This window comes from Leopardus geoffroyi, chromosome A2, assembly GCF_018350155.1.
Source record: "Leopardus geoffroyi isolate Oge1 chromosome A2, O.geoffroyi_Oge1_pat1.0, whole genome shotgun sequence".
NCBI classification, from domain to species: domain Eukaryota; kingdom Metazoa; phylum Chordata; class Mammalia; order Carnivora; family Felidae; genus Leopardus; species Leopardus geoffroyi.
The window spans coordinates 156678256-156692959 of record NC_059331.1 but is presented as its reverse complement, the minus strand read 5'-3'; the positions used below and the strand labels follow the sequence as shown (position 1 = coordinate 156692959).

Below are 14704 nucleotides of genomic sequence, written 5' to 3'. Positions count from 1 at the left end.
AAGGCCCTTTCCAGTAATCTTCCCAAATGGGCTGTGGACTCCAAAAGCTTTTGATTTCAACATTACAAAATAGGTAGAGTACTAAGAAATTATATCAAGGTGACAGGTATCATGCTAATAAAATTGTAAGCATTACCTTGGCTAATTCTCACAACAATGTTATCTGGCATTTACTATAATTACTCCTATTACTAAATGAAGAAATGGAAAGAGATTAAGGAACTTAGTCAAGGACATCCTAGCTAGTAGATGGCAGAAGCAGTAACCAAGACTAACTTAAAGTTACCAGTAACCCAGGACTAACTTAAAACTTTTTTTCATATCCACTACACTTTACCCAAAGGATTACAGATGTCAATTGTTAAGTAAATCATATATGTTTATACTTAAATACTATATGTATATTAAATAATACATTACCAGGACACCTGGCTGGCTCAGTCGGTGGAGCATGTGACTTGATCTCAGAGTTGTGAGTTCTAGGCCACGTTGGGTATAGAGATTACTTTAAAATAAATAAATGAATAAATAAATAAACTTTAAAATAATACATTACCAAAATCCATATTTTAATATGGAAGGATATCCATATAGTGCTAGCTTAACCTATAGGATTTGGTTACAAAACAACATATATAATACGATACCATTTTTCTAAATGAACCAGCATCTACCTGTCATCTATTATCTATCTATCTATCTATCTATCTATCTATCTATCTATCTAATCTAATCTATCATCTATCTATCTATATATCTAATCTATCATCTATCTTTCTATTATCTACTCATCTAGAAAGAATATACGACCAGAGATGTTAACAGTGATCACAGCTGAATGTGTGGATTTATGTAGACATTTTTGCTTTTTCAATTTTCCCTGTGAGTATTTTCTAACCATTTTTTGTAATAAGCACATGTAGCTTTTATATTAGGGAAATATAATAAAAGGAAAACTTCAAATTTAATATGCAGTAAAAATTCCCGATAATAAGACGTTTGTATTGTTCACCCTCACTTCACTTCCTCCATCTAGCAGAGTGCCATGCTCAAGAAATACTGAATGGTCCCCATCTTCAGGTGGCACCTGGTCTGGGACCAGAGAGGAGTCCATGATAAAAGGTACTGTGCAGAGCTGTATGACAGTGAATGGAGCAGACAGTGAGTGGACCTTCTCATTAACATTAGTGACTTCAGATGGATTTCTTTTGCTTAAAATTTTTATTTTTGACATAATTTCAGCTATGCAGAAATGTTGCAAGGAAAGTACAAATAATTTCCAGATATCCTTCACCCAGATTCCCTATTTGTTAACCTTTTACTACCTTTCCTTCCTACTGTATTTCAAGTAGATTCAGACACATAGAAAGGGTGAGTCTGTGTCGAGGTGGTTTTCCAAAGTCCTCTAAAACTGTTCCCCTTTACTAGATCCCCTCTGGCAGGAAGCTTCCTCTTGCAGAGTCTAAAAACTCCCTTCTCCTCCTTGCCCCACCCAGTCCCATTGCCAAGAAGACTTAACAGGAAGAAGTGTTTGCTCAGGGATGCTGCTAATATAGAAACACTGTGTGAAGAAGGAAGGACGGTGCTTGAACAGAAGGAGGATATTCTCTGAAGGTGCCTCTCTCCACCACACCAAGCATAAGACCCCATCTGCAAACTAGGCCAACCTTCCCAAGAGAGAGCAGGTGAGTCTGTTTGTCTGTCCTCTCAGCACAGATTGTTGGCCCTTCCCCAATGCCAAGACCTTCGGGGACACCTGTCCTGTCTGTCAGAGTCCTGGCATAGGCTTTTAGAGACTGGGTCTTCTGACAGCTGTAGTCTGTATGGCCAAGACCACAGAGTAGGTCCCAGAGATCAGGGTCATTTCAAAGCTAAAGGTTCTCAAAGAGTCCAGGAGAGGATTTATTTCAGTAGACAGAGTTTAGAAGGCCACAAATAGACATGGATAAAGTCTAGAGCTAAAGTGTGGGTGAAGGAGAGGGAGCATTCCATCAGTACAAGATCCTATGCATCTTCCGGGCATGGGTCAAATCTCATACTTGTAGCTAGCTGTCAATGGCATGCCTGCCTTCCAAGCCCCCCAAGGGTGCTCTGGAAAAGAGGCATAAGTCCTGCTGGAAAGAAGCCTTGTTCCCAGATTCTGAATGTGGTACTGCGCTCTAATCCCCACAGGCCTTCTCATCTCCTTCATCATGAATTGGCATATGATAATCCCTGGGCTTATCATAGTGGTGCTTAAAATGGTTGGAATGACCTTTTTCCTGCTTTATTGTGAGTATTTGAGCAACCTCTTACCCTAACCTCATACGGTCTTGTTCTTTGACTTTTTTCCCAAAATGTGTAGTTGAATATAAAGGTTATGCGCCTAAGTCTTTCCAGTTGAGGGCAGGGACCCAGTGTAGGGGCAACTGACAATACTCTTCTCACTTCCCAGCACACACAATGGGCCAGGTGCCTTGGTCTGCCTTGGGTATGTAGAACCGACCAGTGTCTGACGGTTGAACACCACACAAAGCTTTCGCCACTACAATGTTAGTTGGGTAATCTGAGGTAAAATACTTGTCAGTGCTTCTTATTGCTGCTCAAACTTGAAAATCAGTGTCAGTTCAACCCAATGACAAGGCTGAGGTAAGAGCTGCGTAATAAGGTAATGGGATCTTACTAGGGGACAGATTTCCCCCTGTGTCCATAGAAACTTCCATCCAGATGCTTAGGAAAAGAGTCTCCATAGCAAAGAGTTTCACTGCAGTTGTAGCAAGAATCTTCTCCAGCCCCAGAAACTGGTAGGGAACATGAATGAGGAAGGAAACATGAGTGAAAGAGGCAGTTGAGTAAAAGGTGTCTTCCCTCTGACTCAAACTGAAGCTGCATTTCCTATCACAGAAGAGAGCAGGAAGAAAATATGAATATGAATAAGTAAACACATTTACAAAAAAAAAACCACCTACACATCTTTGTTGACCTGAGTCAGAGAGCTTCTGATCACACAGTAACAATCATGGCACCCCAGAAGCCCCCGCAGTGATGTTGGTGTTATATTCATCGTGTAGCCACCTTTGGGACTGAGCCAACAACTGATTTTCTTTGCAGTCCCACAGATTTTTGGCGGAAGTAATGTCAGCTTCCTTCCCACAGAGAGCTATGGAACAGGTAATGTGCATGACAAGTATCTCCTCTGCACCTCCAGGTTCTTGTGTGCTGACTTCTTACAGACCTTTCTCCAGCCCTTCTTTCTCAAGAAATTCATTTGCAGGAAGGGTCCATAAAGATACTCTAATTGCTATAAGAAGAATGCATTCTGGGGATCTAATGTATAGCGTGATGACTATAGTTTACAAGACTGTATTACACACTACTTGAAAGTTGCTAAGAGACTAGATCTTAAATATGCTCACCACCAAAAAAGGGGGGGGGGATTTTGTGACGTGATGGGGGTGTTAATTAGCCTTACTGTGTAGTTAATAATTTTGTAATATATACATGGATCAAATCATCACCTTGTACACCTAATTAAACTTACACAATGTTTATATCTCAAAGTGAGGGGGGAAAGTGCAGCGCTCCCAGAAAAAAAAAGATCTAATTAACTTCCTTGCTTTTATCGATGGGAAACCTAGACTAAGCTGATTGAAATTTCTGATCCTCAGTTTTCCTCCTGGGTATGAGGATGATTTGTATATAATTACTATAATGTAATGAGCAAGTACCTTATAAACTCTGACATGTTGTACACCTACAGGAATTGCCATAAAAAAAAAAAAAACATGTCCCACAAAAAAACTCAATTATAATCAGTATTTTTTTGTGTGCCGATCACTCTGCTAGACCAACAGAAGAATGTGAACAGGAGATACCAGTCAGCTGTCCTCTATAAAGCACAAAGCCCCATGCCAGAAGCGAAGGGGCAAAAACGAGGGCTTTCCCTATTAAACCTCCTCCTCTTAAAGCTTTTCCAAGGACCTCCCTCTCACTTCCTCTTAAAACATTTATTACTACAAACATCTTTAGGAGAAAGATAAGTTCTTGTTCATCTTCATATCAGCTGAGGCTCCCAGAACAGTGAGTTAAGTGGAGGAAATATTCATGAAATACTTATAAAGTTCTGTGCAGCTATAATCCCAAAATAGTTTCTCATGAAAACCAGGTTATTTTATATTACAAAGAGCCTTTGAGCTGGGGACTGAAATAAAAAGTGAATGCTCACTTGTATGTTTCATTAATATAATTTAAGTTGCTGATTTGGTGTCTGGGTAAACTAAATTGGTCTTCAACCACACAAGACAAATAACTGGGCAGCTGAGGAGAGGTTTTGACCAGCATCTGAAGCCACTGCAGTATCTGCTTGGCCAACCGGGGAAAATGAGGCTTCTTAGAGGCCTATTAGTTCCCCTATTTAGATTTAAAGCAATAAACGGACTCTGCTTGTAGGAAATCTCTGGAATGTTCACCTGCCTCCGTGTCTGCCAGTACCCCCAGTCTTGAACCTAGTTCCAGTTAGCCTCAATTCTTAGAATTGACAGGTTCCCATAAGAGGGAGCCAAGAGATGCCTGCGGAAGGAGGGCTCACAGGGGTGGGGAGTGGGGTGGGAGGGGGGGTGTTGGGAGATCAGACATGGGATGAATGGCACCTGCTCTGTGGAGCCCAGAGGGCAGTGCTCCAAACAGCACCTGGGAGAGGGGAACACTGTCAAAAGTATATATAGAAAGGAGTGAGAAATTTCCCTCCTGCTACTAAATTCACCCACTCCTCGGGGCACCTGGGTGGCTCAGTTGGTTAAGTGTCCGACTCTCAGTTTCGGCTCAGGTCATGATCTCGTGATTTCATGGGTTCAGGCCCCGCATGGGGCTCTGCGCTGATGGTGCCGAGCCTGCTTGGGATTCTCTCTCTCCCTCTCTCTCTGCCCCTCCCCCGCTGGCACTGTCTCTGCATCTCTCAAAATAAATAAATAAAACTTAAAAAAAAAAAAACTATTTAAATTCACCCACTCCGCTTCCTTTCTCCTGTTCTTTTCTCAACATTTCACACCTACTGCCACACACACACACACACACACACACACACACACACAAAGATATGAAATAGGACTTGGGGTGCAGGGCATGACAAAAAATAGTAGTAGTTAGCTGGAAGCTTCAAAGAAAGAAAATGAAAAATTCTCGCAGGGGGTGGCCAAGAGTGTCTCGTCTTTGCCACTGTCCAGAGACAAATCAGGGACTCAATACCTGCTCTGTGTTGTATTCATGATGCAGTTGCCTTCAGAATTTCTTTTTGTTTCAGTCCCACTGACTTTCGGGAGCAGTAATGTCACCCTACTTCCCACACAGAGCTATGGAACAGGTAAAGTGCATGACAATTATCTCCCCTCGACATGAGGTTCTTAAGTGCTGAATTCTTAGACACTTTTCCCATTGCCTCCTTTCTTATGGAACTTTTTTGTCCAAAAGGGCCATAAAGACCTTCCAATTCATCCCTGTCATGTTGTCCACAGGGAAACTAATACTAGACTGCATGGGATTTCTTCCTGGATTGAGGATGATTTCTAGAGATATAACTGCTATAAAGACATTCATGCCCTACTATGTTATGACTCCATTCCAGGGTTCACGCTCCAAACCACTAATCCTATACTCTCTTTTGTCGCATTTCTTTAGTCTGCCCCAACAGGTGGTATTTTCATCAAGGAAAATGCTTTTGGTTGTCCCCTTTTGAAATGTCTTGGAACAAAAGCAGGGACTTTTGCAAAACAGAAGGATCCACTTTGGCCATTGTCAACACACCAGAGAAACTGGTGAGTGCACTGGGAAAAGCCCATGCTACAGTAGCCTCCGCAGGTGGAGATGGTGGGGTGATTTGGTAGAGTAGGGGCAGGGTGGAGGTGGAAGGTGGGAGACTACAGTAGCAGTGGGGTATATTCCTCAGGTCATTTGAGCTAGGGAAATCCACACTGTATCGTCTCTCCCATGAAGCTTAGCAGTGCACTGGTCCAGTCCTCAGGATGGGTCAGGACATTTAAAGTGCAGGGAATGACCAAATGAGCTGATGTGCATGAAAGAATCAAGTCATAGAACTGGGATAGTGGTATACAGTTAGCATAGTAAAAATGGCAAACAAAATGGAAAAACCTTTATTTTACTACCTCTTTTTATCCTCATAAAGATTATGAGGGGGTATCATTACCCATATCTTGTATATGAGGAAGCTAGGGTAGAGAAAAATAATTTGACCCAGGTTGTACACACACTAATGACAGACAGGATTGAATTGAGTTCTCTCTAACTCTAAAACCCATGCTCTAATCAATTTTAGATCATAAGTTTTCTTCTTGATCATTGCCTCTCCTTCAAATCCCAGCATCTGCTGAGTGGTAGGCATGTGCTACATACTCCACGGCTGCTTCTCTGCCCTCTATCTTTCACCTCTCATCTATAAAGTCCTCCTGTGGTTGAAGAGAATTCATAAGAGGGCCCTCTCTGAATCTTGGTGACAGGTGTCCAACAAAGAACAGGGGTCAGGATGCTACAGATCCTCTGAGGCTAAGGGGAAATGCCTTATAGTAGAAAACCAGGAGTAAGCTGTGGGGCAGAAAGGAGAAAAGGAGAGGGGAAAAGGGGGTTGAGTAGAGGAAATTGACTCTTCCTCTACTCAACCCTCAAGTTCTGGTGCATCTCAAGTGTCATCCTTGGCATTCTGCAGAAAAAGCTCATCATGCTAACAATTTGCTAGTGATCTCAAGTATGTATCCCTTGCTAGTCTTCTCTAGACCAGACTGTATATCAAAATCCACTTTGATCTTTCAAAAGCACCCCAAACTCATCATGTTCAAAACTGAGCCAAATTATATTTTACCTCAAATGCTCTTCCTCCTTTTGTGATCCAAATACTGGTGAGTAGTCATGTCAGCCAAGATTGAATGCTGATGGTTTTCTGAGACTTTACCTCTTCTCTTCTCCCCTAAATTAGTTGCTAACCAACTCTTTTCCTCTCTGTCCCCAAAGAAAATTATTCATCTCTCACCTGGATTTCTTCAGAATTCTTCCAACTCCTCTCCTTACCCCCGATTTTGCCCCTTCTTACCTATCCTCCATAGAACCCACACAAAAATATCTCTAAGACTCTAAACTGTCTGTGCCATTTTCCAAATTAACATGGGTTAAAGTCCAGGTTTCCTAGCATGACATATAAGGCCTTGTGCAGTCTAGCACCTCCCTTCTTGCCAGTCTTGTCTCTCCACCAGCCTCCCTTCTCCCTCTACATAACCACATTCAGGCACCCTGCAGTCCACCTGTGATCGGATGCTCCCTTTTCCAGGAAATCCCACACCCTCCCTGAGCATTTTCCTGACAAACAGCTATTTTTCAGAATTCATCTCAAGTATCACTTCATCTTTCTAGAAGACCCCAAATCCATGTAGAATTGATCACTTCCTCCTTTCTGTCTGTTCTATACCTAGTACATATTCCCTAGCTCTACACCTGGGAGACCTCACTATGCTTATTAACTCATCTATCTTCTCTTATTAGACCTGTGGATCTTCAACATGTTGGGATCACTGACATTTTAATTTTTTTTTCAACGTTTATTTATTTTTGGGACAGAGAGAGACAGAGCATGAACGGGGGAGGGGCAAAGAGAGAGGGAGACACAGAATCGGAAACAGGCTCCAGGCTCTGAGCCATCAGCCCAGAGCCTGATGCGGGGCTCGAACTCCCGGACCACAAGATCGTGACCTGGCTGAAGTCGGACGCTTAACCGACTGCGCCACCCAGGCGCCCCCACTGACATTTTAACAATGGTGATGAAAGCTATACACCTCTTCCCAGAAACACTGCATAAGCATAATATTTTGAGTAAAGTTCCAACAGCTTCATGAATCCCCTTCATAACCATCCATGGATCAGTGCAAGAGAGTTAAGGGTTAAGAACCCTTATTTTAAACCATTTGTCAGCAAATTTTTCTTAAAAAATGGTCAGGTGGTCAGAGAGTAAATATTTTATATTTTTAGGTCATACGGTCTCTATCACAACCGCTTAATGCTGCCCTGGTAGCTCAAAGCAGCCATAGATGATATGTAAAAAATGGGCCTGGATGTGTTCCACTAAAACCTTATTTACAAAACAGGCTAAAGTCTGGATTTTGACCACTGGCTGTAGTTTGCCAACCCTTGTTTCAGATCATAAATTTTTTAAGGAGAAACCAATTTGTTTCCATGTCCCAGCCTCATACAATGGCTCACTGGATACTCAAGAAATCTTTGTTAAATAAGTAAATACAGTAATTAATCTTAAAGAATAATGAAATGAGACATTTCAGGTAAGGAGAATATTGGAAAAAGAGGAATAAAGCCAATAGCCCTGGGATAGAGAAATATCCAAGTGAACTTGGATACCCATTCACTTACGACAAGAGGTTTATAAAGAGTACAGAAAAGAGCCCAGGGACTCCCAGACTTCTGGCTAGAGTGATTTGTGATTCATTAGTTTAATAAAGAAACTAAGATATCATAGATCAGTGTCAATTTAGCAAATACTCAAAATTCACTGATTATTTCTCAACACACTTTTAAATCTCCCCAACTATATTGCCTTGCTAAGAATTCAAGAAATTCACTTGATCCAACCTCATTTGGAATGTAAAATTTCTGCCAGTGAAACAGAGAGGCATGCTAAGTAAAAAAAGAATTATTTGAAATTGTCCCTTTTTAGATCATATAGTACCCTTCCTCTTCATTTTCATAGTGTGGTCCCTGGAAAGCAGCATCAGCATCACCTGGGAATTTGGTAGGAATGTAAATTCTTGGTCCCCTAAACTAGACCTCCCAGGAATCAGGAGCCCATCAAGCTGTGTTTTAACAAGACCTCTAGGTGATCCTGATGCTCTGTGTATACTGAAAACTACTCTAGGGTTTATGGTAATGCCAGCTACAGCCAGCCCCAGAGTCCCTTACCAGCCTTCCTGTTCCCAGAATCAGATATAATCAGGACCTTTTGGCACAAGGGAGACGGCTGAAAAAAATTTTTTTAAATAATAATAAAAAATAAAAAATAAACCTTTTTGTTGAACTGTTTATTTTTTAACTTCTAGAAATTTCTGCAGGACATAATTGGTGCTGAGAAGTATTTTATCGGCTTATACCAGGATACAGAGAAAACATGGCGTTGGATCAACAACTCCCCGTTCAATGGCAAGTATGTGAATATCTCACGTTTTTCTAAGGATCTTAGTTTGCCTAAAGAGACCAGACCTGAGATTCAGTGAGTTTATCCTGGAAGAGCACAAAAGCTGAGACTTGGCTTTTTGTTTTATTCCTCTCCTTTCTTCCAGTGCACATATTCCCAGAGACACATTTTTGGTAAACTTTTATTAAGGAAAATGTCAAACATTTCTAAGTAGAGAGAAGAGTATTCATCCAATGAGTTCTTCTGTTCAAATCAAGATGCAAACAAATGCACATACATACCATTTGTTTGATATATCTCTTAAGTCTCTTTTAACTCACAGACTATACTTTATTACTAAGTTTTTACAAGTTCCTCAGATGGGACTTCTTTATGTAAAGGAAGTTTATTATTAGCAACTATCTATATCTTAAAGCTATGAACTTCAATTCCCAAGAGCTACCTCCTGTGTATCATTCCATGGACATAAGTGTTGGTGGAGAATGTGACACTCCTGGTATACATAAGAAGATGTGGAGTCAGACAGAAAGCAAGTCAGTTCCCCAGCCTATAATTGGGCTTCTCACAGAAGGAAGGCAAGGAAGATTCCTTCAATGTCTACTAAATGCCAGGCACTTGCTAAGCATTTACTCATGTCATTTCCTGCAGTATTCACAATGATGCTGTAGACAAAGCTTTTATTAATTCCCATTTAACAGAGAGGTGAACTGAGGATGGGAGGCTTAAAAATGTATTGAATATCACCAAGCTAGGTAGATTAAATTGTGGCTCGGCCACATCCACTTGACTCTAAAACTCATGGCATTTCCATGAAACCAGACCCTTTCCAGTCAGATTGAAAGGGGCTGAATGGCAGAAAAAGAGGTGGGGAAAGGCCAACAGAGTTTCTCCTGAAGCCAGCTGGTGCCTAGGAAAGGAAGAGCAACCTCTCGATCCTCCTGCTGTGAACATAGCACATACAGTACTAAAACATTATTTCTAGGAGACAAAGACAGATGAGATGTTTCTACCATGCACAAGAGTGATTTAATCCAAGACTGTGAGTCCACCTCACAGGAGAAGGCTGTGAGAAAGCTCACAGAAAAGGGCCAGCGTAGGGCTAAATTTGGGGATAGGAGAAGGGGGACTGGAATTAGCAAAAGGCAGGACTGAAACAATGGGCCTTAACCACACTTCCTTTCCCATTTAGCATTACCAATCAGCATCAGAACTTCGACTGTGTGACCATAGGCCTAACAAATACATTTGATGCTGCACCATGTAACATCAACTTGCGCTGGATTTGTGAGAAGCTGGCGAAATGATTGCAGTTCTCTGTGGCCTCTGACAAGAATAACAAACACACTTGTGGAGAAAGCAAAAAGAATATGATTGGGATTGGTACAGGAAATACAGAACATCAAATTACTGTGTCCATCTTCCACGGGTTACTGGCAGAGCTCCCTGACAAATCCTTGGGGCTAATGCTCCAGCCCCTCCACAAATATACTTGCATACACATAACAGAGACAAACTTCCCATTCTGAGTCAGCAGTTCCCCCCAACACTGCACTTCCTATGACTGTCATAGCTGTGACTCTTTTTAGATCTGTACCAGACATCTAATCAATGATCCCTTTCTCCATCTCTCTACTATGAGAGGCCCTTGCCTGTGTTGGAATTGATCTTCTGCTTTGGAGGACTGGATGTCAGTCACCTCCAGGAGACAGAGTCACTTTTAGATAGACAACTCAGTTGATATAGTGATGAGGTCTGTTTGTATAGAACTGAGCATTTCTGACTGATCGACAGGGTTTATTTTGGCCTATTGCCAGGTCTGTTTTATCCTCAGAGCACATACCCAGCACCACAGAGAAAGTGCAGACTGAGCAGGCAAAAACATGATTTAGAGAGTAGCCAGGGTAGAAGAGGGATAAACTCAGCTTGTTGACTTCACTTGTGTTCCCAAGAGACCCATGTTCACATGCATCCCACCCCTACCCAAGATAGGATAGCAGAGGTCCTCCTCAGTCTGAATTGAGGCCAGGCCTGGGGAAGGGCTCCTGGAGCCAAGCTTGGCTTATTCATGGGAATGGACAAAGGTCTGGCCAGAGCAGGAATCTTCCCTTTGAAAATAATCAGACAGCTAACATGACCAAGCAAAGTGATCAATGTTTTTCAACAAAGCCCTGAAGACATACTCATGCTTAAATTTTCCTGGTCTTGAGCTGAATCTCCATTTCAGTAGATATTTATTCTTGATCATGGTTTTTTCTAGTATATTTTAAGAATTTAAAATAGTCTCTTGGACCTCAGTGTTCAGAAGATATTCCTGCCTGCAGTTTAGAGAGACTCTATGAGCAGGTACAGCTTAGTGACCCAAAGATGCCACAGCCTCATCCATGTTGGCATCACACCAACTTCAGAGCCGGTCCAGTTGACCAAAGAGTAAAAATGAGGAGGGCTGCTCAAGGAAGCATGGGGAGTAGGCAAAAAGTAGGCATATAGTAGTAGTAAGGGAACACCAGAGACAAATGGAAATCATTTCCAGGAGGAAACAGAGCTCATTTGGCCACACTGGAAGAAAGGCAAGAAAAGGGTAGAAAAGTCTTGGGGGATCCTGGCTATTCTCTGCACTTGCAACAAAATTAACTACATACCTTTCTCAGTAAATGGAAAAAAGAGATGCCTGTGTGTTCTGAGTAACAAGAATTAAGCCATAAGGGAAGACTATAAAACTAATGGAAATTATAGTCACCTAAGTGAACTGCTCACCAATTTATGTCTAGTAACAACATACCACAATGACTATGAATATCATCGGATATATGTCAAAGAAAATTGTCATTTTATTTATTACTAAGCTCTAGTCCTATATTCCTATGATTCATAATTTTTGTCCAATTTGCATGGTCACCTATAGTTTTAAAAAATGAGATAATACATTAAGTGTTAGAACTTGCCTAAAGGAAGTTACCGGCAATAATATGTGTTGGGGTGGAGGCAATGTTAGAATTATATCAGTATTCTGTGAAGACACAAGTTCTTTTGTGGTGTTAGCAAAGAATGAATACTGCAGTTGAGGAGAGGGGAGAGGCTGAGTCTATGGTAGATAAAGAAATAAACAGAATTCTACACCAAAAGTAATCTCCAGGATCCAGATAATAGAAACTGCAGCCCTTCTGTTTTGAGAAGGGAAAGTTGTTGCCACACTTCCTGTTTTATGACATAACAAACTTCAGATGTCTATAGTCAGGAAATGTAGACATCTAGTAATTTCCCTAGTAGACAGCCCAAATTTCACCCAAGATGAAGACATACTTCTGTGAAGGTTCTAAAAGAAGCCCAGCGGGCTAAGGTGGGGGTGGGGGTGGGGGTAGGGAGCACATGGGGAATATGAACACTTTGTTTTAAATTCATTCCTGGGGGTGCAGGGGCTGCCGGATCCTTAAGAGGGTAGGTAAATGTGACCTTATTGGGCAGCAGTGTATGGGTTTTTTTCAAGCAATAGAAATTTACTAAGCCACTGGATTAGAGTTTTTTTACTTTGCTTCCAATATATAATGTGAATTTTTACAGATTTCTTACTCTTTCTGTCCCTTAATTTCTTTACCTATAAAGTGAGGCAGTAATACCCCCATCACAAAATTCTTGTGTATATTAAACAAAACTCTCACTATGTCCCTCGTGGCAATAAACAACGGGGGAAGCACTCTGTGGAAGATGTGAAGTTGAGATCTTTATCAAAGTGGCTCTTCAGTTTGCTAAAAGCTGAATGTAGAAAAGCCACTTAATTTCTCAGATTTTCTTTTAATTCATTTAAAATATGGGAATAAAAATATGCCTAAGTCAGGTGCTTCAAAAATTCTATAATTGTCAAAAACATACTTTCCATGACTCTGACTTACATTCAAATCACCCATCTTGTCTGTGTGAGCTAATGGTCCAATGACCAAAGTCACTGAACCCTGTCCTCGGATATTGACAGATCAGTACTGTTCATGACTGAAAACATCAGGTATGGGTAACCTTTACCTATTTTCCCTGCTGTTGCCAAATCCCATCCTCAGAAGCCATATCCTTTGGTGACCTGTGCCTTCTGAATAGTCCTGCTTCACTTCCTGGGTCTCCTTCAGCACAGGCTGAGTATTAATGCAGCAAAAGTCTTACCCTCCACTTTTACCATACCCTCTCATAGAGACTATAACTCCTGCAAGGGCCTCATGATCCCCTCATTGTTTGAGGTAGCAGAGGTATGAATACTTGAATACTTGTGGCTCTCAAGCCACAATCTTGCTCAATTTCAGGTGCAAAGACTGAATTAATCAAAATCCTTTATTCATAAGATAGTCCATAGTTATATACATTATATATATATGTATATATATGTATATATATATATATACACAAATATATATATGATATATATATATATATATATATATATATCATATATATGTAAGAATGTCCATGAAACTACCCAACATGAAAACTAGAATCCTTATAATAGTTTATAGACCTCTGTGGTCTTCTATTCCACCCTCCTGTGTCCTCACAACACAGGCAATGATCATTCTGATTCCTGTGTTCACCACTTAAATTTTTAAAAATTCGTCTTCATCTTATTTTTATGTACTCTTTTTAGCTTTATAAAAAGGTATTATGGGGGCAACTGGGTGGTTCAGTCAGTTGAGCGTCCAACTTGAGCTCAGGTCATGATCTCACGGTTCATGGATTCAAGCCCCATGTAGGGCTCTGTGCTGACAGCTCAGAGCCTGGAGCCTGCTTTGGATTCTGTGTCTCCCACTCTCTCTGCCCCTCTCCTGCTCATGCTCTGTCTCTCAGAAATAAATAAACGTTAAAAATTTGGGGGGGGAAAGGTATTATGATGTAAGGGATCATTTAAAGCTTTTTTTTTTCATTTCATGGTAAATGATTCATTCATATTGTTGAGGTTTATTAATTTTGACTACTGTATAATATTCCATTGTGTGACTACATAAACCATGACTGTTCCAGTGGTGTGCAGTTGGATTGCTGACAGGTTTTTGCTAATGTGAACAGCGCTACCATGAACATTCTCCTGGTGTTCATATACAAGAGTTTCTCTTGAGTATATTCTGAAGAGAGATGCGTTGGGTTATAGGGTATGCCATTCTGAATTTTTTAAGATAATGCAGAATAGGGGTGCCTGGGTGGCTCAGTCGGTTAAGCATCCGACTTTGGCTCAGGTCATGATCTCGCGGTGCGTGAGTTCGAGCCCCGCGTCGGGCTCTGTGCTGACAGCTCAGAGTCTGGAGCCTGTTTCAGATTCTGTGTCTCCCTCTCTCTCTGACCCTCCCCCATTCATGCTGTCTCTCCCTGTCTCAAAAATAAATAAACGTTAAAAAAAATTTAAAAAAAAGATAATGCAGAATAGTTTCCAAAGAGATTATATCAATTTTCAATGGTCTTAATCTGTTTTCCCTAATCATTAATGTATTATTTAGAGTAGTTCCAGATGCTATTGCAAACTACAAATGCTCAGTGGCTGATCACAATAAAAGC

At 41.0% G+C, this 14704-nt stretch overlaps 1 protein-coding gene across 2 annotated transcripts; it reads left to right on the top strand.

Annotated features, from left to right (window-relative positions):
- The first annotated feature begins 1513 nt into the window (after window positions 1–1513).
- Window positions 1514–13009, top strand: CLEC5A (C-type lectin domain containing 5A). Of its 2 annotated transcripts, XM_045495936.1 has the most exons (7): window positions 1514–1685; window positions 2173–2271; window positions 3091–3150; window positions 5279–5338; window positions 5653–5789; window positions 9084–9187; window positions 10368–13009. In XM_045495936.1, the coding sequence occupies exons 2-7, from the start codon at window positions 2193–2195 to the stop codon at window positions 10480–10482; spliced, it is 555 nt and encodes a 184-aa protein (XP_045351892.1). In that variant the 5' UTR covers window positions 1514–1685; window positions 2173–2192; the 3' UTR covers window positions 10483–13009. The 2 variants fall into 2 exon arrangements, with proteins under 2 accessions (XP_045351892.1, XP_045351893.1); XM_045495937.1 differs by lacking the exon at window positions 3091–3150.
- The last annotated feature ends 1695 nt before the right edge of the window (window positions 13010–14704 follow it).